Below are 26,720 nucleotides of genomic sequence, written 5' to 3'. Positions count from 1 at the left end.
GTTTAGCTCAGATAATCGAGAGCAGACGTGTTACATCTTTGCATTTTTTGCACAGTTTAAAAGTTAAATAATATATATATGCTCCAAGATGGAGGCGCACAGTGTGAAGATGCTGAGCTCCACTAACTAATACTTGTAAAGCTTTAAAATGAGAGAACGGATTTAAAGACAGCTGCCGGTGCAGGAGGAAAAACACTAGCATGGTGGGTAGTAACCATTCAATTGTAGTTGAACTCAACAGTTTAATGTCTCTTTATAGGGAAATGAAATGTCCCTTTAATGAGAGACACATTTCCCATGGTAATTAAAACAATCCCTATGGGGTCTCTAAAAATACTGGATTAGCATTGTATATACTTACAGACCACAGATCTTTAGAGTATCTGACCCACTGAAACCAATCTTACTATGCATTCACTTAAAATTCACCCTTATTCATCCTGCCCAGGGTTAGCGGATCTCACACAATGTGCTCAACATGGGCAAATATCTGTAATTTTGTCTAGTTCTACTCTTTGTTAATTTACATATCTTTCTTTTGTTTTCCAAAGTATCATCAATATTGGTAAAAGTAGATGTGACTTACACCATTATAGTATGTTTTTCATTTCTGAAACATGACTAGCTTCTAGCGCAGTGAATGCTCCAGCGGGAGCTTTAAATACCACTCCCCTTGTAATCTGGCCCAAAATGTTTAATAGAACATATTTTAATTTTGGTGGAGGGAGGATGGTCTAGTTCAGGCCGCAGACATTGTCAAACTTGGCCCTCCAGAGGTTTTGGAACTACATTTCCCATGATGCTCAGCCAGCATATCAGCCAAGTTTGAGGATGTCTAGTCTAGGGTGTGCATAGGCCTAGGTTTTGGGAAGTAGTTTTTTTTTTTTTCAAAAGCTCAAGACTAGTTACATTCTCACTTAAAAAAAACAATCTAAAGTAAAAATCAAATGCTCGATTTAGTTAAAAAAAAAAAAAATTCAATAAATTCCTTTTTCCTTTTTACTGAGTTTAACCCCTGCTAAGTTGCACTCCAGATGAGGAAATGCAAACATACATGTGTATGCACCAATCACTTATCTGGAGCAGAATGAGGGTGTTTCAGGAGCGTTTAATCCTTTTAATAATTTTTGTTTATTAATAATAATAATAATAATAAGATTAATAATAAAATGCTCTGACTAAATAACGTTTTTTTTTATTTTGTCCCTTTAATTGAGGGCACCCCTAATATGCATGAATAACAGATTTCACAGTACTATACTTTAAACTTTTTTATTCAAAAGAAAAAAAAGGAAACAGATAAAGCAAAAACATGTTAACACTGAAGCAAAGTTTTTATACAAAAAAAGTTTATAAATTACAGTTATTTAAATATACAGACAAATTATTAACTACAGATTCTTAAAAAAGTAACAAACATCCTACACACAGATATTTACATTACTTAACCTTTTTGGTCGCTATAATAAGTCAGTCAATATGACTGAAGGTATTAACTGCAATTTTGCAGTGAGATGCAAGTGTAACAAATTTGTTTTCATTATATATAAAGATTTAAAAAAAAAAGGTTTTATCTTTTAACCAAAATAAAACTGTCTGTGTACAATGTCTGTACAAGACATTTTTCCATCATTTTCATCAATCTTTTCTGATGTAGATACCACTATAAAATGTTCTGTTTCTTTTTTCCCATATGCCTTTGAGGCAAGTGATCAAAAATCATAGCTACATTACTGCTATAGTCTAACTGCAATAGATTATTCTACAGTTCTTGAAAATCTATAAATAAGTGGCACAGAGATAAGAACATGGGAATTTGTATAAAAAAATATATATTAGCTGTCCATAAAAAGTACCCCGATTGGTTGTTGTTGTTTTTTTTATAACAGACATTTTTGTTTTTCAGAACTAAGTCTGCAAGATGACTAAAACATATAGTCTTGTATTAACAACATACTTTACACTCTACCCATATGTTAATGGTGTATATTTTCCTCATCTAAGGTTAGTGTAGACAAAGGCCGGCAGCATTGGCTTCTTGAATAGCGCTGCATGTCAATGTCCTGCTGTCGCGTAGCCTCCATACTGAAGCATACTGTTTTGCATATTTCAAATGCATGAAAAGTTTAACAAGGCTGTTGTTTTAGTCTTTACACTGTAGGTTGAAGATCCATGGGTTGGATTTTAAGAGATGTGGATTTTAAAGGGTAATATCTGCCCTTCCAGGTCTTCCAGAAGATGCCTTGTTTTCTCTCATGACGCTGTCGAGGGATGGAGCGGAAATATTTGCCATTGAGGTTGGAATGACCGCAAGAACTAAACCACCATCCCCCTGTGTAAAGAAAAGAATCATCTGATTAATTATTAACTCTAAAAATGTATTAATATAGGAAATCTACTGTATTTGGTACAACAAAGATAGCAATGTACAAAAATTATATAAAGAAAGACAGCAATGTACAAAAATTATATAAAGCATAAAAAACAAATGGTAAATTGTCAGTATAAAGCTTGTTTTCTTAAATGTTGTACATTCCTTATCTGTGGAAGTGTCTTTTATTCCAATATATTTTGTCAGTAGCTGAATTACTCAACATAGGACCCAGGTGCAAAATTTATTTTGCCCCCCCCCCAAAGGTATCTCAGTAATAAGCAATACAAATATACATGCATCACAGTATAATGATTTTAAAGTGATGAGTATGTATACTTTGATGAATATTCTGTACTGTATAATGACGGAATGTCTATATACTAAGGGGTAGATTTAACAAGCAGCGTATACTGCTTCCTACGCCCAACGTTTCTGGTTTGCCAGAAACACAAGTTAAGAAGCAGCGTTTTTTTTTCTGGATGATTTTTTTTTTTAAAGAATGAGATTTTTGTGTCTAAAATGTTATTGAGTATTACATTGGATTACTTTTCAAGATGAACTAAATAAAATTGGTTTACTGACCTGATAGGTGTTTAGCGCAATTCATATCAAGTTTTAGGTCATGATCTCTGTCTCGAGTTGAAAATGGCAGATAGCGAATGTCACTCATTGCATTCTCTAGCTCGCCAGATACCAGGCCCTGGAGCTGTAGAGCATATGCTGTGCTTGGACCTCCCAAAATAAATTGGCTTTCCATGAATTGGGTGTTTTGTTCCCAGTCTTGCAGCTCAATACGTAGACGATATTGACCTTGCTCAGTTATGTGGTATAACTTCTCCAGTCCCAGCCAGAACTCCCCTACAGAAAAAATGACACATTTCAATATTCTGTTCTTTATACAAACAACTTTACTTCATGCTGCAACACTGATACAAATAATATTTTTTAATCCTCACCGTAAATCTTTACATTCTCACAATTTAAAAAAGAATGGGATTAATGCTCACTTACTTTATTGAACTGCTCACTTTTACAAACAAAAAGTTTAATACAAACTTACAATACTGTGTTACTGATAATAAGTACAATGCATTTATATATATATATATATATATATATATATATATTTATATTAATTTAAAAGTATGTTTTCCTAATTTAATGCAAACTCTGTGTTAAATTCATTTTTTTTTTTTTTTTTTAAATCTTACTTTTTGGGTACCAAATAATGTAACTTCTGTATTGTGGTTGTCATAAGCCAAAGTTATGTATTTATGGCAAAAATAAAAAAAGTCAACTTTTATTAAGATACAAATAAGTTGCTAAAAATAAAAACTATAAATAAACCATAAACTGTGTCTGTTTATGCTTTACACTAAAATAACTAAAATTAAAATAAAACTACATGGACTGAGTCCATGGGGTCAATTTATTAAAGTCTGGCTGACATAATACGCTGTAGTGTATCATGTCCGCCAGACATCGCTGAATGTGGACAGCATACGCTGTCCGTATTCAGCATTGCACAAGCAGTTCTAGTGAACTGCTTGTGCAATACCGCCCCCTGCAGATTTGCGGCCAATCGACTGCTAGCAGGGGGTGTCAATCAGCCCAATCGTATAGGATTGTGCGGATTGCTGTACGCAGCCTCAGAGATGGTGTATGAGTTAAGGAGCAGCGGTCTATAGACTGCTGCTTCTTAACTCCTGTTTCCAGCGAGCCTAAGGACTTGTGCGGAAACAGGGTGAATTGGCCCAATTTGGCTAAGAATAAATTGACCCCCATGACTGCACTAATTAATCAAAGGCCTGTGTGATGCTTCTCAGGCATCTCTTTTGTACATTAATGATTGTTATGTTTTATTAATTTTGGAAAAAAGGAAAATCATGAGCTTGATCATCACAACCTTTGTTGTAAATTGCTATTTTTCGACACCGATTGTACTTATGTTTGTATTTTCCAATCTCTTGTATTCATATGTGATGCAATTCAGGCTTTGTTTCAAAAATAAAGTTTTTTAAAAAAAATGTAAGTAAAATTGTATATTCTTTAAAGAAATAGTATTAAAAAATATCAAACGTAAAACTATTTTGCAAAATTATTTTGCCTACTTTTTAAGTAATTGTACCTACAGATTTAACACTACAAATTTTGAAACATGTTACACAGTGATTGCTAGATAAAGACAGAAGCACCTTTAAATCTGTCCCTAACAGCACACAGCAGAGGAGGAAAAAAATAAATTTTTGAAATGTTCAGAAACAATAAATTAATGCAAACTTTGCTAATAAAATTACAGATACACATTTGCTTTATATAGCGCTTAAAGGGACAGTCTAGGCCAAAATAAACTTTCATGATTCAGATAGAGCATGTAATTTTAAACAATTTTCCAATTTACTTTTATCACCAATTTTGCTTTGTTCTCTTGGTATTCTTAGTTGAAAGCTTAACCTAGGAGGTTCATATGCTAATTTCTTAGACCTTGAAGCCCACCTCTTTCAGATTGCATTTTAATAGTTTTTCACCACTAGAGGGTGTTAGTTCACGTATTTCATATAGATAACACTGTGCTCGTGCACGTGAAGTTATCTGGGAGCCATTACTGCAAATCTGTCAAAAGAACTGAAAAAAGGGGCAGTTTGCAGAGGCTTAGATACAAAATAATCACAGAGGTTAAAAGTATATTATTATAACTGTGTTGGTTATGCAAAACTGGGGACTGGGTAATAAAGGGATTATCTATCTTTTAAAACAATAAAAATTCTGGTGTAGACTGTCCCTTTAACTGTTGATATATACAATATGTCTAAGTACGACTAACCATGAAGGTTGCCAAATCCATTTTCATAGAATTCCCACAGCTGATCAAAATCAACAGAACCATCTTCACGTTTCTGGATGACCGTCCAACCTCCTTCTGTTGTGAAACAAAACAAGATTGTTTTTTTCAGATGTTCTTGGCTTAATCTGCTATATAAATACAATCAAGATATTATATAGTAATTCTATAATATTTCTGAAAAAAAATATAAGACCATCTTAAAATTATATTTCACACAATACATTTATGAGAACAAACCTAACTGAATACAGGAAGTGACATTTTAAAAACACAAAGCCAAAGAGCAGTGGTTGGGAAAACTTTTGTTATGTATTGGGCCAGATAGTAAATATTTTATGCTGTGTAGGCCAATAGACAAAATTATGAATGTTATGTAGATAATTATTTAAGAGAGAAAGCAAATTTCGACAAATTTGTATTGATGAAATTCAAAATATATTACAGACAAATGAGCCACACAGAAATTTACTTTGGTTGCAGCCTCATTTTCATTTTTTATTTTTGTGATAATATACTGCTTTGACAAGATCCATTTTAAATTGTCTACTTTTACTGACCGTTGTTTCTTTTGAGCTGGGGATATTGTATCAATGTTAGTGTGCAGAGCATCAGTGTGAAGCAGTAAAAGCTACTTATAGTCTCTATCACCCCTATTAAATTCAGTCATAGACAATGGGCGACATATACTAAGCAGCGTAAGCTGCTTTTGAACGCTTGCGGGCAGGTTCGCACATACGAGCCTGCTTCCTGCAATGCAAGAAGCAGACTTCACCCAGTCTTCCACATTTCAGCAGACTGCTGCTTCCGACACTTTCTGCGACTTCTGAGGTGGCGGATTGATAATCACCAACACGCTCGCTTGAGTGTGTAATGGTACATGGGACGGTGGACGTACAGGGTCCACTGCCCGATTGTCACAAAGCTGTGCAGACAGGTTCTCAAGTTGAGAACCTTGTCCAGACGGCTCTTAGTAAATGGCGCCCAATACATAAAAAAATGAGAATGGCTATGGTACAATAAAACTTTATTCATGGACACTGAAATTTGAATTTCATGTCATTTTCACGTCAATAAATATTCTTTTTTTTTAAAAAGAGTTTATAATGTAAAACCATATAGCTTGCAAGCTATACAAAAACAGGCCATAGTTTACCTACATCTGCCATAGAGAAGCACAAAAACTCAACGGGATTGACATACCTGCTGTCATTTCGCAGAATACTTCAAATGGTCCAGCATTCAGTGGCTGGATTGTGTAGATTCCACTAGAATTTTCCCCTCGTAGAAAAAGCTGGTGACAATCAGAAGGAAGCCCTGCAAGGAAACATATTGTTTATTTTTGACGTGCTCTACCTTGCATGGGCAATAAATAGTACAATTGCATACTTTATTATTAAAATATTATTTTATAATAGTTATAGTAATTGTTAGGTAAGGACAATAATGACACTAGAAAGAAATTAAAAACATAAACTTTATATCAGTTTGGTCTACTCCAATACAACCTGGATTTCAATATGGAACATGAAAAAGTTAGACATGATTTTGGGAACTTCCTATATATAACATTTTAAATGCATTCTTGGTACAGTTACATTTTATGGGAGCAATCATATTTCAGAGTCATGATGCACATATTTGCCTCATGTTATTGGCTAACCCATGTGTATTGCTGTTTCTTCACTAAAGAATACCAAGAGAATGAAGAAAATTAGATAATAGAAGTAAATTGGAAAGTTGTTTTAGTTTGTATGCTCTGTCTGAACCATCCTGTCCCTTTAAAGGGACACTGAACCCAAATGTTTTCTTTCATGATTCAGATAGAGCATGCAATTTTAAGCAACTTTTTAATTTACTTCTTTTATCAATTTTTCTTCATTCTCTTGCTATCTTTATTTGAAAAAGAAGGCATCTAAGAACCATGGACTTGTTTATTGGTGTTGTCCAATCAGCAAGGACAACCCAGTATGTTCACCAAAAATGGGCCGGCATCTAAACTTACATTTTTGCTTTTCAAATAAACATACCAAGAGAATAAAGAAAATTTGATAATAGGAGTAAATTAGAAAGTTGCTTAAAATTGCACGCTCTATCTGAATCACAAAAGAAAAAAATGTGGGTTCAGTGTCCCTTTAATGTTTCTCTCAGCCTGATATCTCAAGCCTGCACACACACCTGCTGTTGGTGACTTGTTGAATGCAATTATTGCTCTGTTTAATTAATGAGTTACAAAAATACCCTCCCTGCTGTTAAACTTTGGTCTCACTCGTTCATAAGTGCCAGCATAACACTGTATTAGTAGTAAAGGGTGAAGTTCATGTCTGATGTGTTTTTACAGTGCAAACAATCAGGGTCAGGCCTGTGTATGAATAAAGTTACCTAATTGCAAGGACATCTGTAGCAGTTTAAAGGATCAGCCTCATGTACAGTGTGAGGTATTTAAAGAGACATTCTACTATAAAACAAAGTGACTTTATTTCATTACATCTCATTTTTAATCTGACTATTATTTTTAATCCCTACAAATTAACACAAAATCCTAATTAATTTCTTAAAACTCCCCCATGGCACTTTAAATCAGGGTGTTTCCAATGATTGGAGCATTTGTATATATATGTCTGCTCCTTACTGACTCACCAACCAGATCCTTGGGTGCTTGACTGACTGTGTTTTAACTCTTTTGCAGTGGTAAAAAAAGCACATAGTAAGCAAGTTCTGACAACATTTTCTTTTCACACTAAAATCACTAGGATAATACCCATAAAAGAGCAAATAAAGGTATGTTTAAAGGGTTGTTATAGTAAAAAATGAAATGCTCTTATTCATTAGAGCATTAGCTTATCACTAGCGAACCTGCAACTCTATGGGGCCGATTTATCAAGCGGGCTCGCCGGAAACAGAAGTTGTCCGCCTGCTCTGAGGCCGCGGAGAAAAATCAACCAGATCATTGACACCCCCTGCTAGCGGCTGATTGGCCGTGAATCTGCAGGGGGCGGCATTGCACCAGCTGGTATGCTGCGGACATGATACGCTACATCGTATCATGTCCGCTTGCGCATTAATAAATATATCCCTATATGTTTATGTATTTACAACACGTAGAAGCAGTCACACAGCTGGGTCATACGACTACCACTGTTAATTGGGTCAAGACCAGCAGTCCTTTGAGGCTCCTGAATTATACTTTAACTATATGTTTAACTTTTGTGTGGTTAAACACATAGGCCTAGATTTAGAGTTCGGCGGTAAAAGGGCTGTTAACGCTCCGCGGGTTTTTTTCTGGCCGCACCATAAATTTAACTCTGGTATCGAGAGTTCAAACAAATGCTGCGTTAGGCTCCAAAAAAGGAGCGTAGAGCATTTTTACCGCAAATGCAACTCTCGATACCAGAGTTGCTTACGGACGCGGCCGGCATCAAAAACGTGCTCGTGCACGATTCTCCCATAGGAAACAATGGGGCTGTTTGAGCTGAAAAAAACCTAACACCTGCAAAAAAGCAGCGTTCAGCTCCTAACGCAGCCCCATTGTTTCCTATGGGGAAACACCTCCTAAGTCTGCACCTAACACCCTAACATGTACCCCGAGTCTAAACACCCCTAACCTTACACTTATTAACCCCTAATCTGCCGCCCCCGCTATCGCTGACCCCTGCATTACACTTTTAACCCCTAATCTGCCGCTCCGTAAACCGCCGCCACCTACGTTATCCCTATGTACCCCTAATCTGCTGCCCTAACATCGCCGACCCCTATGTTATATTTATTAACCCCTAATCTGCCCCCCACAACGTCGCCGACACCTACCTACACTTATTAACCCCTAATCTGCCGAGCGGACCTGAGCGCTACTATAATAAAGTTATTAACCCCTAATCCGCCTCACTAACCCTATCATAAATAGTATTAACCCCTAATCTGCCCTCCCTAACATCGCCGACACCTACCTTCAATTATTAACCCCTAATCTGCCGACCGGAGCTCACCGCTATTCTAATAAATGTATTAACCCCTAAAGCTAAGTCTAACCCTAACACTAACACCCCCCTAAGTTAAATATAATTTTTATCTAACGAAATAAATTAACTCTTATTAAATAAATAATTCCTATTTAAAGCTAAATACTTACCTGTAAAATAAATCCTAATATAGCTACAATATAAATTATAATTATATTATAGCTATTTTAGGATTAATATTTATTTTACAGGCAACTTTGTAATTATTTTAACCATGTACAATAGCTATTAAATAGTTAAGAACTATTTAATAGTTACCTAGTTAAAATAATTACAAATTTACCTGTAAAATAAATCCTAACCTAAGATATAATTAAACCTAACACTACCCTATCAATAAAATAATTAAATAAACTACCTACAATTACCTACAATTAACCTAACACTACACTATCAATAAATTAATTAAACACAATTGCTACAAATAAATAAAATTAAATAAACTATCTAAAGTACAAAAAATAAAAAAGAACTAAGTTACAGAAAATAATAAAATATTTACAAACATAAGAAAAATATTACAACAATTTTAAACTAATTACACCTACTCTAAGCCCCCTAATAAAATAACAAAGCCCCCCAAAATAAAAAATTCCCTACCCTATTCTAAAATACAAATATTACAAGCTCTTTTACCTTACCAGCCCTGAACAGGGCCCTTTGCGGGGCATGCCCCAAGAATTTCAGCTCTTTTGCCTGTAAAAAAAAACATACAATACCCCCCCCCCAACATTACAACCCACCACCCACATACCCCTAATCTAACCCAAACCCCCCTTAAATAAACCTAACACTACCCCCCTGATGATCTTCCTACCTTGTCTTCACCATGCCAGGTTCACCGATCCGTCCTGGCTCCAAGATCTTCATCCAACCCAAGTGGGGGCTAGACATCCACTGAAGAAGTCCAGAAGAGGGTCCAAAGTCTTCCTCCTATCCGGCAAGAAGAGGACATCCGGACCGGCAAACATCTTCTCCAAGCGGCATCTTCTATCTTCTTCCATCCGATGACGACCGGCTCCATCTTGAAGACCTCCAGCGCGGATCCATCCTCTTCTTCCGACGACTAGACGACGAATGACGGTTCCTTTAAGGGACGTCATCCAAGATGGCGTCCCTCGAATTCCGATTGGCTGATAGGATTCTATCAGCCAATCGGAATTAAGGTAGGAATTTTCTGATTGGCTGATGGAATCAGCCAATCAGAATATAGTTCAATCCGATTGGCTGATCCAATCAGCCAATCAGATTGAGCTCGCATTCTATTGGCTGTTCCGATCAGCCAATAGAATGCGAGCTCAATCTGATTGGCTGATTGGATCAGCCAATCGGATTGAACTATATTCTGATTGGCTGATTCCATCAGCCAATCAGAAAATTCCTACCTTAATTCCGATTGGCTGATAGAATCCTATCAGCCAATCGGAATTCGAGGGACGCCATCTTGGATGACGTCCCTTAAAGGAACCGTCATTCGTCGTCTAGTCGTCGGAAGAAGAGGATGGATCCGCGCTGGAGGTCTTCAAGATGGAGCCGGTCGTCATCGGATGGAAGAAGATAGAAGATGCCGCTTGGAGAAGATGTTTGCCGGTCCGGATGTCCTCTTCTTGCCGGATAGGAGGAAGACTTTGGACCCTCTTCTGGACTTCTTCAGTGGATGTCTAGCCCCCACTTGGGTTGGATGAAGATCTTGGAGCCAGGACGGATCGGTGAACCTGGCATGGTGAAGACAAGGTAGGAAGATCATCAGGGGGGTAGTGTTAGGTTTATTTAAGGGGGGTTTGGGTTAGATTAGGGGTATGTGGGTGGTGGGTTGTAATGTTGGGGGGGGGGGTATTGTATGTTTTTTTTTACAGGCAAAAGAGCTGAAATTCTTGGGGCATGCCCCGCAAAGGGCCCTGTTCAGGGCTGGTAAGGTAAAAGAGCTTGTAATATTTGTATTTTAGAATAGGGTAGGGAATTTTTTATTTTGGGGGGCTTTGTTATTTTATTAGGGGGCTTAGAGTAGGTGTAATTAGTTTAAAATTGTTGTAATATTTTTCTTATGTTTGTAAATATTTTATTATTTTCTGTAACTTAGTTCTTTTTTATTTTTTGTACTTTAGATAGTTTATTTAATTTTATTTATTTGTAGCAATTGTGTTTAATTAATTTATTGATAGTGTAGTGTTAGGTTAATTGTAGGTAATTGTAGGTAGTTTATTTAATTATTTTATTGATAGGGTAGTGTTAGGTTTAATTATATCTTAGGTTAGGATTTATTTTACAGGTAAATTTGTAATTATTTTAACTAGGTAACTATTAAATAGTTCTTAACTATTTAATAGCTATTGTACATGGTTAAAATAATTACAAAGTTGCCTGTAAAATAAATATTAATCCTAAAATAGCTATAATATAATTATAATTTATATTGTAGCTATATTAGGATTTATTTTACAGGTAAGTATTTAGCTTTAAATAGGAATTATTTATTTAATAAGAGTTAATTTATTTCGTTAGATAAAAATTATATTTAACTTAGGGGGGTGTTAGTGTTAGGGTTAGACTTAGCTTTAGGGGTTAATACATTTATTAGAATAGCGGTGAGCTCCGGTCGGCAGATTAGGGGTTAATAATTGAAGGTAGGTGTCGGCGATGTTAGGGAGGGCAGATTAGGGGTTAATACTATTTATGATAGGGTTAGTGAGGCGGATTAGGGGTTAATAACTTTATTATAGTAGCGCTCAGGTCCGCTCGGCAGATTAGGGGTTAATAAGTGTAGGTAGGTGTCGGCGACGTTGTGGGGGGCAGATTAGGGGTTAATAAATATAACATAGGGGTCGGCGATGTTAGGGGTAGCAGATTAGGGGTACATAGGGATAACGTAGGTGGCGGCGATTTGCGGTCGGAAGATTAGGGGTTAATTATTTTAAGTAGCTTGCGGCGACGTTGTGGGGGGCAAGTTAGGGGTTAATAGATATAATACAGGGGTCGGCGGTGTTAGGGGCAGCAGATTAGGGGTACATAAGTATAACGTAGGTGGCGGTCGGCAGATTAGGGGTTAAAAATTTTAATCGAGTGGCGGCGATGTGGGGGGACCTCGGTTTAGGGGTACATAGGTAGTTTATGGGTGTTAGTGTACTTTAGGGTACAGTAGTTAAGAGCTTTATAAACCGGCGTTAGCCAGAAAGCTCTTAACTCCTGCTATTTTCAGGCGGCTGGAATCTTGTCGTTAGAGCTCTAACGCTCACTGCAGAAACGACTCTAAATACCAGCGTTAGAAAGATCCCATTGAAAAGATAGGCTACGCAAATGGCGTAGGGGGATCTGCGGTATGGAAAAGTCGCGGCTGAAAAGTGAGCGTTAGACCCTTTAATCACTGACTCCAAATACCAGCGGGCGCCCAAAACCAGCGTTAGGAGCCTCTAACGCTGGTTTTGACGGCTACCGCCGAACTCTAAATCTAGGCCACAGAATTGTAGGGTAGAATGCTATTTTCCACAATAATGGTCCTTTGATATAAAAGTGAGCCCCATTTAGGAAATAGTTGACCTAATGAAAGAAAACTATCCACTCAGATCAGATTTTACCAGCCTTACTGGGATAATGTATATGGAATAATTAGAAATATATGATATTTACTGTAGTTAATGTGCTGAGTTCCTTTCCTTTAAAGAACTTTTGGCATCGCTCCCAATGACAGTGATATACACAATAGATAATAAAGTCACCAACTATCAGTAATACAGTATAATAATTAAAGGGACATGAAAGTCAAATTTAAATATTAATGGTTAATATAGAGCAAGCAATTTTTAGAGACTTTCAGTTAACTTCTGTTTTCAAATGCACTTTATTTTCTTGCTATCGATTGTTGAAAGGAATACCTAGGTAGGCTCAGGAGCGGCAATGAATTACTGTTAGCTACCTGGTGGCTACATATATATGCAAGCAATAATCCAATAATGAAATGAATTTTGTTTTCTCACATTTATGTCTCTTTAAGAAACAAATTACCAATTATATACAAGGACTATTTATTTCCCCAATAAATCTATGTGGCAGCCCAGATACCCAAGTTATTTCCTGTGGACATCTACCAAAGCAATATGTTTTCCAAGCTATAAAGTTGTAAATATGAACTTTCACCCAGTTCCTTATGTATCCTCCCCTCTATCCGTACCCTGCTGAGGAATGCTGCCCTGGCCTCAGATATGTTTACAACTAAAGTAACCCTACCCTGCTTCTTTCATCACAAAACTTTAAACACACAACCTCTGTAGACAGCCACAAAAAGCCTGCCAGATTATTTTAGATTAGTACAGTAAACGCTTGTTGTCAGTCACTTGTCCCAATAAATTCTCACTTTTTAACTAATAAAATAAACTGCACAGCCACAAACCTATTCACATTTTCTTCAAATGCTTATGTATATTATGTATCTATGTGAATATGTTAGTATTTTTCTGTCTTTCCTTATCCACGGGGAAGAGAGCACACTCTCCAGAGTGGGGCAAGGAAAGAGACTGGCCAGGTCTCCACTGAACTGCAAACAAATAGAAGTCTTTTAAAAAGATACTCTGTATATATATATATATATATAAATATATATAAATATAATCCACGGATAGGACATGCAATACCAACAATTTTTGCTAAATAGTCAAGATAAATTCAGCAGCTCCATAAGAGAGCACTTTAAAATTAAATGGGACTATCTTTATGGATTCTGAAAATAAATATTACGTTTTAATATGAAAATTCTCCAGTGAGTGCTGTCTTGTGAAGCTGCTATATATATATATATATATATATATATATATATATATATATATACCTACAGACACACACATATGCTCATAAATTATTGGAAGGAAGAGAACTCTTATTTGATTTAATTTGTTTTTAATAAATTATTGGACTAAATAAAAGCAGCTACTTGGATACATATATATATATACACTGTATGTATATATATATATATATATATATATATATATATATAGAGAGAGAGAGAGAGAGAGGGGGAGAGAGAGAGAAAGAGAGAGAGAGGGAGAGAGAGAGAGAAAGAGAGAGAGAGAGAAAGAGACAGAGAAAGGGAGAGAGAGAGAGAGAGAGAGAGAGAGAGAAAGAGAGAGGAGAGAAAGAGAGAGAGAGAGAAGAGAGGAGAGAGAGAGAGAGAATTTGATTTAAAAAAAAAAAAAAAAAATTATTGGACTAAATAAAAGTTTCTTAAGAGCTGGAAAGTTTGAACTCAGCAGCACAAAAAAAAATGAGAGCTTGTGCAGGGAATTGTGAGCAACACGTTCTGCAGAATTACATCAGCCAACACGTGTGGGAACTAGGGGAAAGGTTACAGGGCTGGAGTATTCTTGTAAGGATGGGAATTTGACGTAAAACTACCCACACACAGAAATCTGAACTTTTACCTACTTCCCCAAAAGGAATTTCTGCAAGCTGCAGAATGATTATATTATGCAGTAATATAAGGTCATGCATTTATAGCCTGGGGATATATATGGAAACATATCAAGAAAACTACTTAAGGGGTTATATGGTATAACATGTTATATGAAGGATACAGGAACATTAGGGGGTTATAAGCTTATGATAGGACTTATGAGAGGCTATGGGGCCTAATTATCATTGTGCGGGCGGACATGATCCGATATTGCGGATCATGTCCAGTGCACATCGATAAATACTGACAGCATACTCTCTCAGCATTTATCATTGCACCAGCAGTTCTGGTGAACTGCTGATGCAATACCGCCCCCTGCAGATTCACAGCCAATCGCCCTCTAGCAAGGGGTGTCAATCAACCTGATCGCATTCGATCTGGTTGATTTCTGGCGACTTCTTTCCGCCGCCTCAGAGCAGGCAGACAGGTTATGGAGCAGCGGTCTTTAGACCGCTGCTTCATAACTTGTGTTTCTGGTAAGAGTGAAGGCTCACCAGAAAAACACGGGGGATCAAGCGCCATACGGAGCTTGATAAATATGCCCCTATATCTGGAGTGTCCAACCTTTTAAGATGAGGATCCGCACTATTTTTTCATTGGATAGATGGTAATACAATTATTTATAAGACAGAAAAATGATCTTCTGAGATAGGACTGAAATTACATTGTTGCATAAAGTAGGAGTAAACGCAGCATGAGCGAGTCGCATGAGGGGTCATTTTGTATTAGGCAAATAGGCAAAAAGGGCCTGTGTATTTGACATACATTACACACCCTAGGGTTGCATTTGCTACTAAACATCTTCATATTTTAGATGTTAAAAGGATTCATTGTGGTCCATGGGATTAGGTTGGACAATATTGGGCTATAAAGGCAACAAGAAAAAAATGTATAGGAAGAACTTCTATGGAGCAATGGGAAGTATTATAGGGCTATATAGGAGTAGTAATTTATAAGCGTAATATATGGAGCAGTGGTAAGTGTTACAGTGAGACATGTCATTGAGCAATAGAGGGTATAATAGGGAGTCATATGGAACAGTAAAATGAGTTACAGGGGAACATTATATAAAGCCATAGCACAAGTTACAGGGTGAGATTATAATTTGCAATAGGATGAGTAATGCTAGCATTTTTGGTTGGAATGTTGTTAAAACTTGTCCTTCATTCCATACGACAATCAAGACTAAACTTTATTATTCTTCCTACAGGAATGAACTTTCACACAGTTGGAAGGAATCCATGAGTTCTCTCTTTTTTTGTTTCCAAGCAAATGGGCTAAGCAGCCTCATCTTCTGGAGCTGATTAAACCTCTGGCACATGAAACAAGACTTCAACTTTCACACACTTGGCTCTGGGACAAGTCTCTATATTATGATTCATTTAGAATGAAAACAATACCGTCTTTGTACAGGATCCGTACTGTACAATTCATACCCTGGTAAATGCAGTATAAGATAAATAATGATATTCTTTGTACATGTATAAAATAGGAGTGCATTGTAGTTGTCTAAGGACAAATGCTGGGGCTAATCTCTTTTTAGGAGGATAAACCCAATAAAACCATAAGCATAATGACTGTCTGGCATAGGATGTATTTCCTTTTGCTTGAAAAATAATTACAAATACTGTGATTTGTACGCATAATGACTGATTTAAAGTAATATACAACAAATATAAATGTACTCGATTCTCAGTATTGGGAGTGACACATTACTGATATAAAGTTTATTAAGAGCATCAGAGAATGGAACAGGACATTAGAACGTTCAAATCCAATTGATCTCATATGCTGGTTGAAACTGTTGAAAGCGTCATCCATCTAAGAGACTTGTATGGCAGTGAAAATACTGACATAACTAAGAATGACCAGTGCCAGCATTTTACTTAATCAAATACACGATTTACCATTGAGATATCATTTAAAGTGATTGTAAACTTACACTATTAACTCAACAATATTTGTAAAAAAAAAAAGTACATGATGGGCACTTTCATTGATCAAAATCATTGTAGACGCTAAATTATAAAAATAATTACCCTCTCATTTTGTTATACATTCCCCCATTCCTCCGCCTGCAACGCATAGTCTATGTCTGTGTAAAATGATGAATCATACTGTATCCAATTGTAACGCGCCCTTTGACATCAAAACCAGGGGTGTTATTATTAACTTGCAGAATGCCAAAGGGGGCACGTTACGATTGGCTACAGCATGATTCACCATTTTACACAGAAATAGACTATGGGTTGCGGGCGGAGGAACGGCAGAATATATAACAAAAAGAAAGGGTAATTATTAATATAATTTAGTGTCTACAGTGATTTTGATCAATGAAAGTGCCCATTATTTACTTTTTTATTACAAATATTGTTGAGATAATAGTGTAAGTTTACAATCACTTTAAGCATTCTATAACTATGCAACAGGAAGACGTGTTTCACATTTTATTGTACATCAATATGATCAGGTGATAACACTTACGGGCCTTCAGATCCTCAATGCTTTGGTTCTTGTAATTGACTGATAGCATTTTCCTTGCATTAATTCTCCATTTCTGACTTTGCAATTTGTTGGTTTGTATCTGTAATATATACCACATAGTTATATTTGTTAAAATGTGACAGTTTCTCTCAAGTCAACCTACAAATATCTACTATAGCTACGTCTTGTAATGTAGAAGTCTCTGTTTCACATAAAGAACACTACATAGCAACATAAACATTTCTCAAGATAAAATTTGTGCTTCTAAAAAAAAATTATGGGCCTTTCCTTACAGACAAGACTTCTTAGAAACTCACCTGAATGACAAGGTTTTGAATATCAGGCCCTATATGTGTTCACCTAGGTCCCAGCAGTGTGTTGCTTCTGTTGACGACTTTAACTATGTGTTTAAACCCTTTACAAGGGTTAAACATATAGTAATATGCAAACAATAGTGCATTAATACAATGCTCTAAGACACTTGGGCATTTTCTTTCTCTCCTTTTATGTCTCTTTAAATAAGCTGTTGCTGGTTGTTGTACAAGGTAAAGTTTAGAACTGTTACTCTATATATTTTGTATTATATTTAGTTTCTAGAGTGTATAACATGTTACTTCAATGCTACTCTGTATGAAGGGAGAACTAAGAAATAGTAATAGTATATATACAGTATACACAGCACCAGTACTTAATATGTTAGACACACATGCACTCTTACTACTAACAGCTAAACTAGATTTAATAATTAGAAATCAGAAATGTACAATGATTTATATTTGATGGGGTTTCTAATTAACATATATTTTAAAACGGTCCGACAAGACCAGTTTTCAAAATTAAAAAATTATATTTGTTTTAATGCATATTATGCATTGTATTAATTGTTCTATAATTCTCCCTAAAACACTGTGTAAATACCTTCTATTAACTTTCTGTTATGTTAAAGAGATATGAAACCCAATTTTTTTATTTCATGATTTAGATAGAGCATGCAATTTTAAGCAACTTTCTTTTTTTCTCTGTTCTCTTGGTATCTTAATTTGAAAAAGCATGAATGTAAGCTTAGGAGCCGTACCATTTTTGGTTCAGCACCTGGGTAGTGATTGCTGATTGGTGGCTAAATGTAGCCACCAATCAGCAAGTGCTACCCAGGGTTCTGAACCAAAAATGGGCCGGCTTCTAAGCTTTACATTCCTGCTTTTTCAAATAAAGATACCAAGAGAATGAATAAAATTGATAATAGGAGTAAATTAGAAAACTGCATGTTTTATCTGAATCCTGAAAGGAAAAATGTGTGTTTCATTATTCTTTCACATAAATACTGCTGAACTTTATATCCCAAGCCTCTAAAGCGCTTTGAGTCCAACCTGGAAAAAAGCACTATATAAGTTATTAACTCTTAATCCTCATTTATCCACCCCTAATATAACTATTCATGGTTAATCCCTTTGCTGTCTAACAGTGTCATTTTCATAATTAATAGACATATAAATTGAGGACTCACTTTGCTTTGCAGGCTTTTAATCTGAAGGTTTTGCTTGTCCAATTTGTATTGTTGCAATTTAATCCTTTCCAAAAGCTCGTCAATTCTCTTGTTCTGAGCCTCCATTAAAGCCTGGAACAGAAAAGACAAAACAATTATTCATTATAGAATTGCCTTTTAATTCTTTTTATTCTAGATTTAATGCTGTATGTGCATCAATTTCTCTGCTTTTTTTGTAGTAAAAAAAAAATCAGCATGTTTATTCCTCTTAAACACCAATCCCTTAAAATGCACTAATCCTCTTGTATATGTATATCCTCTTCAGAGCTGGTGCTAAATACAGATTTTTAATAGAAAGTCTAGTAATACAGATCATGTGGGTGACATTTTAAAAATTATAAGCGAATGTGGCTGGCTACATAAAAGTAAGACACTAATTGCATAAACAATGCATAAGAGGGGACCAGACTGTACAGTTCTATGCATAGGACACTTAAGTCAAAATAAACTTTTATGATTTAGATACAGCATGCAGTTTTAAGACCCTTTCCAATTTACTTCCATTATCAAATTTGGCCCAGTCTTTTTATATTCATACTTTCTGGGGAACAAAATCCTACTGAGCACGTGCACACGCTCACTGGGTATATGTATACTAGTCTGTGATTGGCTGATGTCTGTCACATGATACAGGGGGCCGGATAATGGGAGAAAATAAAAAAAAATTGTCAGAAACAAATCTACTGCTTATTTGAAATTCAGAGTAAGTGTTATTGTATTGTCTTTTTATTATGCACTTGTTAATTATGCAATTCTACTGTATTGAGTGGTCCTTTAATAGTGATCTGTATACAATAAAGACCCTGCTCCTTATTCTAGTACAAAACAGAAGCCCGCTCTATAGTATTGTGCATAAGGGAGATTATATTCCTTATTGGTGAGCAAACACCTTCCTACTGCTGTCTATAGAAGGTTCTGCTACTTATTGCCATGCACAAGGGAGACCCTACTCTATTGAGCTGTGCACAAGGGAGACTGTACTCTATATGCAGTGCAAAACAGGAAGACACTGGTTTACACATCTGTGCAAAAGAAGGGATCCCTAGTATACAGCACTGAGCAAAACATGGGCTCCTGTTGTACAGTGCAGAGCACAAGAATGGGCCCCTGATGTATAGCCCAGTGCAAAAGATGGGGGGAACTGTTGTATGAAAAGCAAAGTAAAATATGGGGACCTTAAAGTACAGTTCAGATGGAGATCATATTCTGCTGCTTTTAAAAAAACAAAAACAAAAAAAAACTGTCCCAGTGTCTCAGTGTATAAGAGGAAGATAAGGCTCTAACTGCAGAAAATCATAAATAACAGTGGGAAATAAATGTATAAGGAATTAGATATATGCTTGCCTGAGACTGAAAATGTTTCTTTTAGAGTTCAAAATCCTGTAAAATGTATTATCTTTTAATTAGTAACAAATATAACAGCACATAGTTCAAAACCAATAATCAATTCAGTAAGCCACTGTCTAAGAGTTCATACACATTTAATAACATTTTTTTCTCCATTGCAACACACCTCTAGTTTTTATCATTGACAGATCTTACACACGGAAGAGCATCAGAATTGGAACCCTTTCTTACTTTTGCTATCACACAGTACAATACAATTTGTACTCCCATCACCATATGCAGAACTTAGTCAAATATAACTCTACTGCTTGGCACTGCCATGCCCATCCTCCCCTCTCAGTCTGAATAGCGTAACCGGATCGCACTAATGACTTCACTGCAGAGCACATGTTGTACGTGCAGAACTAGGGGATGCTAGGCACAGACTGCAGCCAGTACTGCTAATACGAGTAATGCTCTGAATTCACTCTCTGTCTGAATTATGGAGATTCTAATGCAAGTCTCTAGTTTGTTACAGCATGTCATTTTTGTGCATTACTGACCTTAGATAACTCTGTGTTTATTTCCGGCAAATGGCTTAAACACATAGGTAAAGTCACACACATGAGCTACGAACATTGCAGATCCCTAGCAGGCTGCAGTCAGTAGTGGTTAAAGGGACAGTAAAGTCAAGATTAATCTTGCATGATTCAGACACAGAATGGAATTTGAATCAACTTTACTTTTATTATCCAATTTGCTTCTTTCTCTTGGTATCCTTAGTTGAAAAGAATACCCAGGTAGGCACAGGAGCAGCAATGCACTGCTGGGAGCTAGCTACTGATTGGTGGATGCACATATATAGCTGTTATTGGCTCACCAGATGTGTTCAGTTATATCCCAGTAGTGCACTGCTGCTCCTTCACTAAAGAACCTTAAGAGAATGGAGTGAATTTGATAGTAGAAATACATAGGAAAAATGTTTAACATGGTATGCTGCATCTAAATAATGAAACAAAATTAGGTTTCATGTCCCTTTAATAGGATGTTGGACTGATTGGCTCATTGGCAGTTACCTGTTCTGAAGCATCAATGGTTGTGGCTTCAGAGTTACAATTTACCTATGCATTTAACTCATTTTGCAAGACTTAAACACATAATTAGCAAAGGTCAGTAACACAAAAATGATATGCCCTAATAAATTAGAACATGCTATTTCTTTCATTATAATGTCTCTTTAAACAATGTATACTCCAGAAATATTTGTTTATTTATGCACAGTTCTATCGCATCATTGAAAATATTTGCAAATAAGTGAATATGTATATTTTTGTATAACTTATTTTTAAAAGCTAATCATGGAGTGCTCTCAGTCTAACTGCTAACATAAAAATGGTTTTAAATTCAGCAAATCATTTTATGTTTATTTCAGGTGTGTGTGTGTGTGTACACAAATTATTGTTTTTAGTAGATTACATGCCTCCTAGATCCTGATTTGGGACATTTATTGAATACTGAGGGACCCACATTTTATTAGTTTAGTTCACTTATGCTCCTATTTGACATATGCATAGGTAATACTCTCAGCGGCCATTTTGAAAAAGGAAAAGGTTCTATGGTCCTTTATCTCTGGTTGTTGCAAATACTGGCACAGCTCACAGTTCTACAGCTGCAAATAATAAAAACAATCTGCTGTGCCCAGAGGAAAAAAAATACTGCTAGGGTAAAGGGCAAAAACAAACGTGCCCTTTGGAACAACAAATCTCTATAACCAATAGCGAATCCTAATTTGGACTCTGCTCAAACTAATGTACCAGCACATTTACTTACTTACCAATCATTAAAACACATCTATAACAGCATAGTATGTGCTAGATTGTTATGCTCTTGATTAAAGGAGCAGTAAAGTCAACATGAAACACAAATAGATTGGATAGAGACATTTTAAATAACTTTACAATTTACTTCTATTGTTAGTTTTACTTAGTTCTCTTTGTATCTTTTGTTAAAGATTAATCGTTGGTGAGAGCAGGAGTGTGCATGTGTCTTTAGCCACCTACAATGTTTATTGCTATGTTATACATACTTGCAAACACTACTGCAATAGAATGCTAAAGGCACGTACACACTCCTAAGCTCCTATCAGCCTATCTAGGTTTACTCTTTAAAGTGATGGTAAATTTGCCTCCAAAATTTCACATTATCTGAAATGTCTTCTCATAACCTGCACATCAATACGCTTATTTTGTTCAAAAGTCAATTCTACTTTTATAAATGAGCATTTTTGTCAGGCTCCCTTACCTGATTCAATGCAGCCTCTCTGAACAATTTTCTCTTAGTCTTATTTGACTGGCAGCTCTTTCCGCCAATCGTAGCCTCACCATGCGCCCAATGTAATTTAATCACAGCACGCGCCGTGCTTGGAACTCAGCCTGGAAGTTTGCGCAACTAAAACTCTTCTGTTGCACAAATGGTGCAGTGAGTTGCGCTGTTGAACTTCCAGGTTCAGTTCCAAGCATGGGCACGTGCTGTGATTAAATTATATGGGGCGCATGGTGAGGCTCCGATTGGCTGAAAGAGCTGCCAGTCAAATAAGACTAAGAGAAAATCGTTTAGAGAGGCTGCATTGAATCAGGTAAGGGAGCCTGACAAAAATGCTCATTTATAAAAGTAGAATTGACTTTTGAACAAAATAAGAATATTGATGTGCAGGTTATGAGAAGACATTTCAGATAATGTGAAGTTATGGAGGCGAATTTACCATCACTTTAACAAAGAATACCAAGAGAATAAAGCAAATGAGAAAACAGAAGTAAACTGGAAAGTTGATTAAAATTTGCTCTGTCTAAATCATGAACCTTTATTTTTAACTTTACTGTCCCTGGAAATACCAGGTGCATTGTTTCAGGACTAAAGGAGAACTATACTTAAAGGGACACTGAACCCAATTTTTTTCTTTCATGATTCAGATATAGCATGCAATTTTAAGCCACTTTCTAATGTATTCCTATTATCAATTTTTCTTTGTTCGCTTGCTATCTTTATTTTAAAAAGAAGACATCTAAGCTTTTTTTTTAATTCAGAACTATGGACAGCACTTTTTTTATTGGTGGATGAGTTTATCCACCAATCAACAAGAACAACCCAGGTTGATCACCAAAAATGGGCCGGCATCTAAACTTACTTTCTTGCTTTTCAAATAAAGATACCAAGAGAATGAATAAAATTTGATTATAGGAGTAAATTAGAAAGTTGCTTAAAATGTCATGCTCTATCTGAATCACGAAAGAAAAAATTTGGGTACAGTGTCCCTTTAATGTCATTATGAAAGCACAATTATAAGGCTTGGATATGACAAACATGGACAAGATTAAAACTATCAATTTCATGTCATAGGGACAAAGTAAGTGGTCCTGAACATCCATATCAATGCATTTCCAATACCATGTGCAGCATTTGTTGTAATACGCTTGAGTTATCACTGCTAAAGTGCACGCTCCTAATACAGAGGTCGGCTGTAAGCATGCACATTTCTCTCCTGTGAATACAGTAATGTGACTCCAGAGGCACTCAGAGAACGTACAGGACAATTTATGTGCCTTGAATTTAAAACTGTGTGTCAGATGACCATCATACAATGAAGTATTTTTGGAAATACATGTGTACACCAAAAATGCTTCTCCTGTGCTTCCCAAACTACACTTATAATGCACTTATAATGCAAACACAAATTGTTCTAAGTATAGGGTTTACATACATGATTACATTTCTGCATGGGAGATGCAACAAATTGCTAGTAAGCAGGATCTGATCAGTGAGCCAATCAGGAGCAACATATGTATGTAGCCACTAATCATTGGCTGTGTCTGCTTAAGGGATGCAATGTGCTTAGCTCATGAGTGGGAATTAAGCTATGTGTTTATTCCCTTTTCCAGGTGTTGAACACATAGTTAGCAAGGTACACCATACTTTAATTTTAATATTTTACTTTTTAATGTATTTACCCTTGAAAATTCTCTAATGAGGAGTAATATACTGTAGGTGTTTTAGTTAAAGGAGATTTGGAGCAATTATAGGGAAAAATAAAATAGGATGAGTTATAAGGAGAGGTTGTGAGGAAAATTAGAATGTAATATTTGTCATTGTAATTTGTCTAGTATATCTGTGAATAATATCCTTGTTGACACCTTAAAAACTTTGGCTAACAATAAGGGATTTCATTTGGATAAAGAGGATTTATATGAAGGGGCAATATGGAGTGTTGGGATTACAGGTGGTTTTAATAAACAGCAGGATGATGCATTATTATAGATTAAAAAAAACTACAACATAACAGTTTGAGTGAACTTTTTAGTGGTCACTGTATTTAAACAAAACATTGTAAATACCAGTTGCACAAATAGTTACAGTGAATAGATTTACAGATCAATAAGAATTGTAGCATCTGGATACATAGACAATACTACTGTAATAGTATCAGCAGTGGGATAATCAAGCAATGTGTTGCTAAGCAACCATTTATGTTCCTTATTTCTTTTTGTTAGTACTAAATAAAGTTATCAATCTAAATATCTGTTTACATTTCTCACTTACAAATATATTGTGCACATGCACACTTGATGCAATCTGCTAGCTAGTTATAGTGAGTTGGGTAGATAGTAAATATAGTTTGCTGACAGCCTGACTAGTATATAAAGATCAAACATACACACTTTAAAACAATAAATAATATACATTTTCCTTATAGACACACCTTACCTGTATATTTATAACGTCATCATGTTTGTCACTCAGGTTGTTTCTCGGCACTGGTGCCAGCAGCAGGATTCTGTCTTCCATATTCTGCAGCTTCTTGTCCATCTGTTCTCTGCCCACTACGATCTCCTGCACCATGCCCTTTAGCCCCTCAGACAAGTTATACAGCTGCCTATCCCTGCCCTCCAGCTCCTGCACCCTTCCCTTCAGCGCCTCGCCATTCTCTCTCACCTCCTTAGCTTGCTTTATCAGATCTACCAAAGAGTTATTTTGATGACTGAGCTTGCCTGTTATATCCTTCAGCTGACCCTTTGTCTTATCCACATGTTCCTTCAGCCCATGCCCCAGCTGCAGCAGCCCATGTGCAATTACATTCACTTCATCCCAGGATGCAAACTGCACCTTTTTATCTGAGGAACTTCCCCAACTCTCCGCTCCTAACACTGATGCACAAAGTACTAAACCTGAAAACAGAAGCGTCATCTTTACTGCTAGCTCCCTGTACTATCCTCACTCTAACTGTAGGTGATTTTGTTCTGCTCACACTGCACCTTCCTTATATATACACTAGACCCCTCCTTCCAACCCTCCCAGCCTCAGGATGGCTGTACTCAATGAGAGTTAGCTGCGGGTGTTTCCCAACTGCGTGCATTCCTGGAAATTGTATTACTTCCAGTTTTAGAAACTGTGCAGAAGAAACCTGACAGTCCTGACTAAATTTACATTTAATTTTAGTTTAATATCCATATATCTATCTATATCATCTATCTATCTATCTATCTATCTATCTATCTATCTATCTATCTATATCTATCTATCAATCATCTACCTATCATCTATCTATCTAATCTATCTATCATCTTTATCTATCAATCAATCATCTATGTAATCTATCTTTCATCTATCTATCTATCTATCTATCTATCTATCTATCTATCTATCTATCATCTATCATCTATCTCTAATATATCTCTCTCTTCAATCTATCATCTATCTATCTGTCTATCTATCTATTATTATTACAGGTTATTTGTAGAGCGCCAACAGATTCAGCAGCGCTAATCTATCTATCTATCATCTTTATCTATCAACCCATCATCTATCTATGTAATCTATCTTTCATCTATCATCTATCTATCATCTATCTACCTATCTATCTATCTATCTATCTATCTATCTATCTATCTATCTATCATCTATCTCTCATATCTCTCTCTCTCTAATCAATCTATCATCTATCTGTCTGTCTATCATCTATCTATCTATCTATCTATCTATCATCTATCTCTATATATCTATCTAAATCTATAATATATCAATCTATCCATCATCTATATCATCTATCTATCTATCTATCTATCTATCATCTATCTAATCTATCTATCTATCTATCTATCTATCATCTATCTCTCATATCTCTCTCATCTAATCAATCTATCATCTGTCTATCATCTATCAATCTATCATCTATCAATCTATCATCATCTATCTTTAAAAATGTATATTTACTTATTTTAATACATGTATATTCTAATATGGTAACCGTATATCTCAACGTGCTAGTCACAAGTTTATTCATTTATTGTTGTGCCTTCTCTAACTGTAATATACCATCATTATGTTACTGCACCATGTAGCTCATTTTCTGTTTGTATCAGTGTGGAAAGAAGAAGCTAAGTTGTCTAATAATTCAGTATAGACGTGCACCAGAGCACAGCCAGAGAGCTATGTGTAAGGAGGTCCTGCTTAGTCACAAGATGCAGCTGTATAATGAGTCATCCAAGGCTGCCTGCTCTAAACACGTTTTTAGTGTATGTAAAATGCATGCTTGGTACAGATTGTCTTAGGCAGAAGGGTAAGGATGAAACCACAGAGAGTTACAGAAGTATAAAGATGGGGAACACATTCACATTATGTTCCTACAGTGGAAACAC

At 36.0% G+C, this 26,720-nt stretch overlaps 1 protein-coding gene across 1 annotated transcript; it reads right to left on the bottom strand.

Moving 5' to 3' along the window:
• Positions 1-1,256: 1,256 nt before the first annotated feature.
• ANGPTL4 (angiopoietin like 4) lies at positions 1,257-25,305 on the bottom strand. Its single transcript, XM_053703009.1, has 7 exons — positions 24,790-25,305; positions 18,667-18,777; positions 17,163-17,262; positions 6,420-6,533; positions 5,199-5,294; positions 2,957-3,232; positions 1,257-2,332 (listed from the first exon to the last, which is right to left on the bottom strand). The coding sequence occupies exons 1-7, from the start codon at positions 25,267-25,269 to the stop codon at positions 2,151-2,153; spliced, it is 1,359 nt and encodes a 452-aa protein (XP_053558984.1). The 5' UTR covers positions 25,270-25,305; the 3' UTR covers positions 1,257-2,150.
• Between the last annotated feature and the right edge of the window lie 1,415 nt (positions 25,306-26,720).

This window comes from Bombina bombina, chromosome 2 (genome assembly GCF_027579735.1).
Source record: "Bombina bombina isolate aBomBom1 chromosome 2, aBomBom1.pri, whole genome shotgun sequence".
In the NCBI taxonomy this organism is placed as follows: domain Eukaryota; kingdom Metazoa; phylum Chordata; class Amphibia; order Anura; family Bombinatoridae; genus Bombina; species Bombina bombina.
The sequence above is the reverse complement of the archived record's forward strand: the minus strand, read 5'-3'. Positions and strand labels throughout refer to the sequence as shown.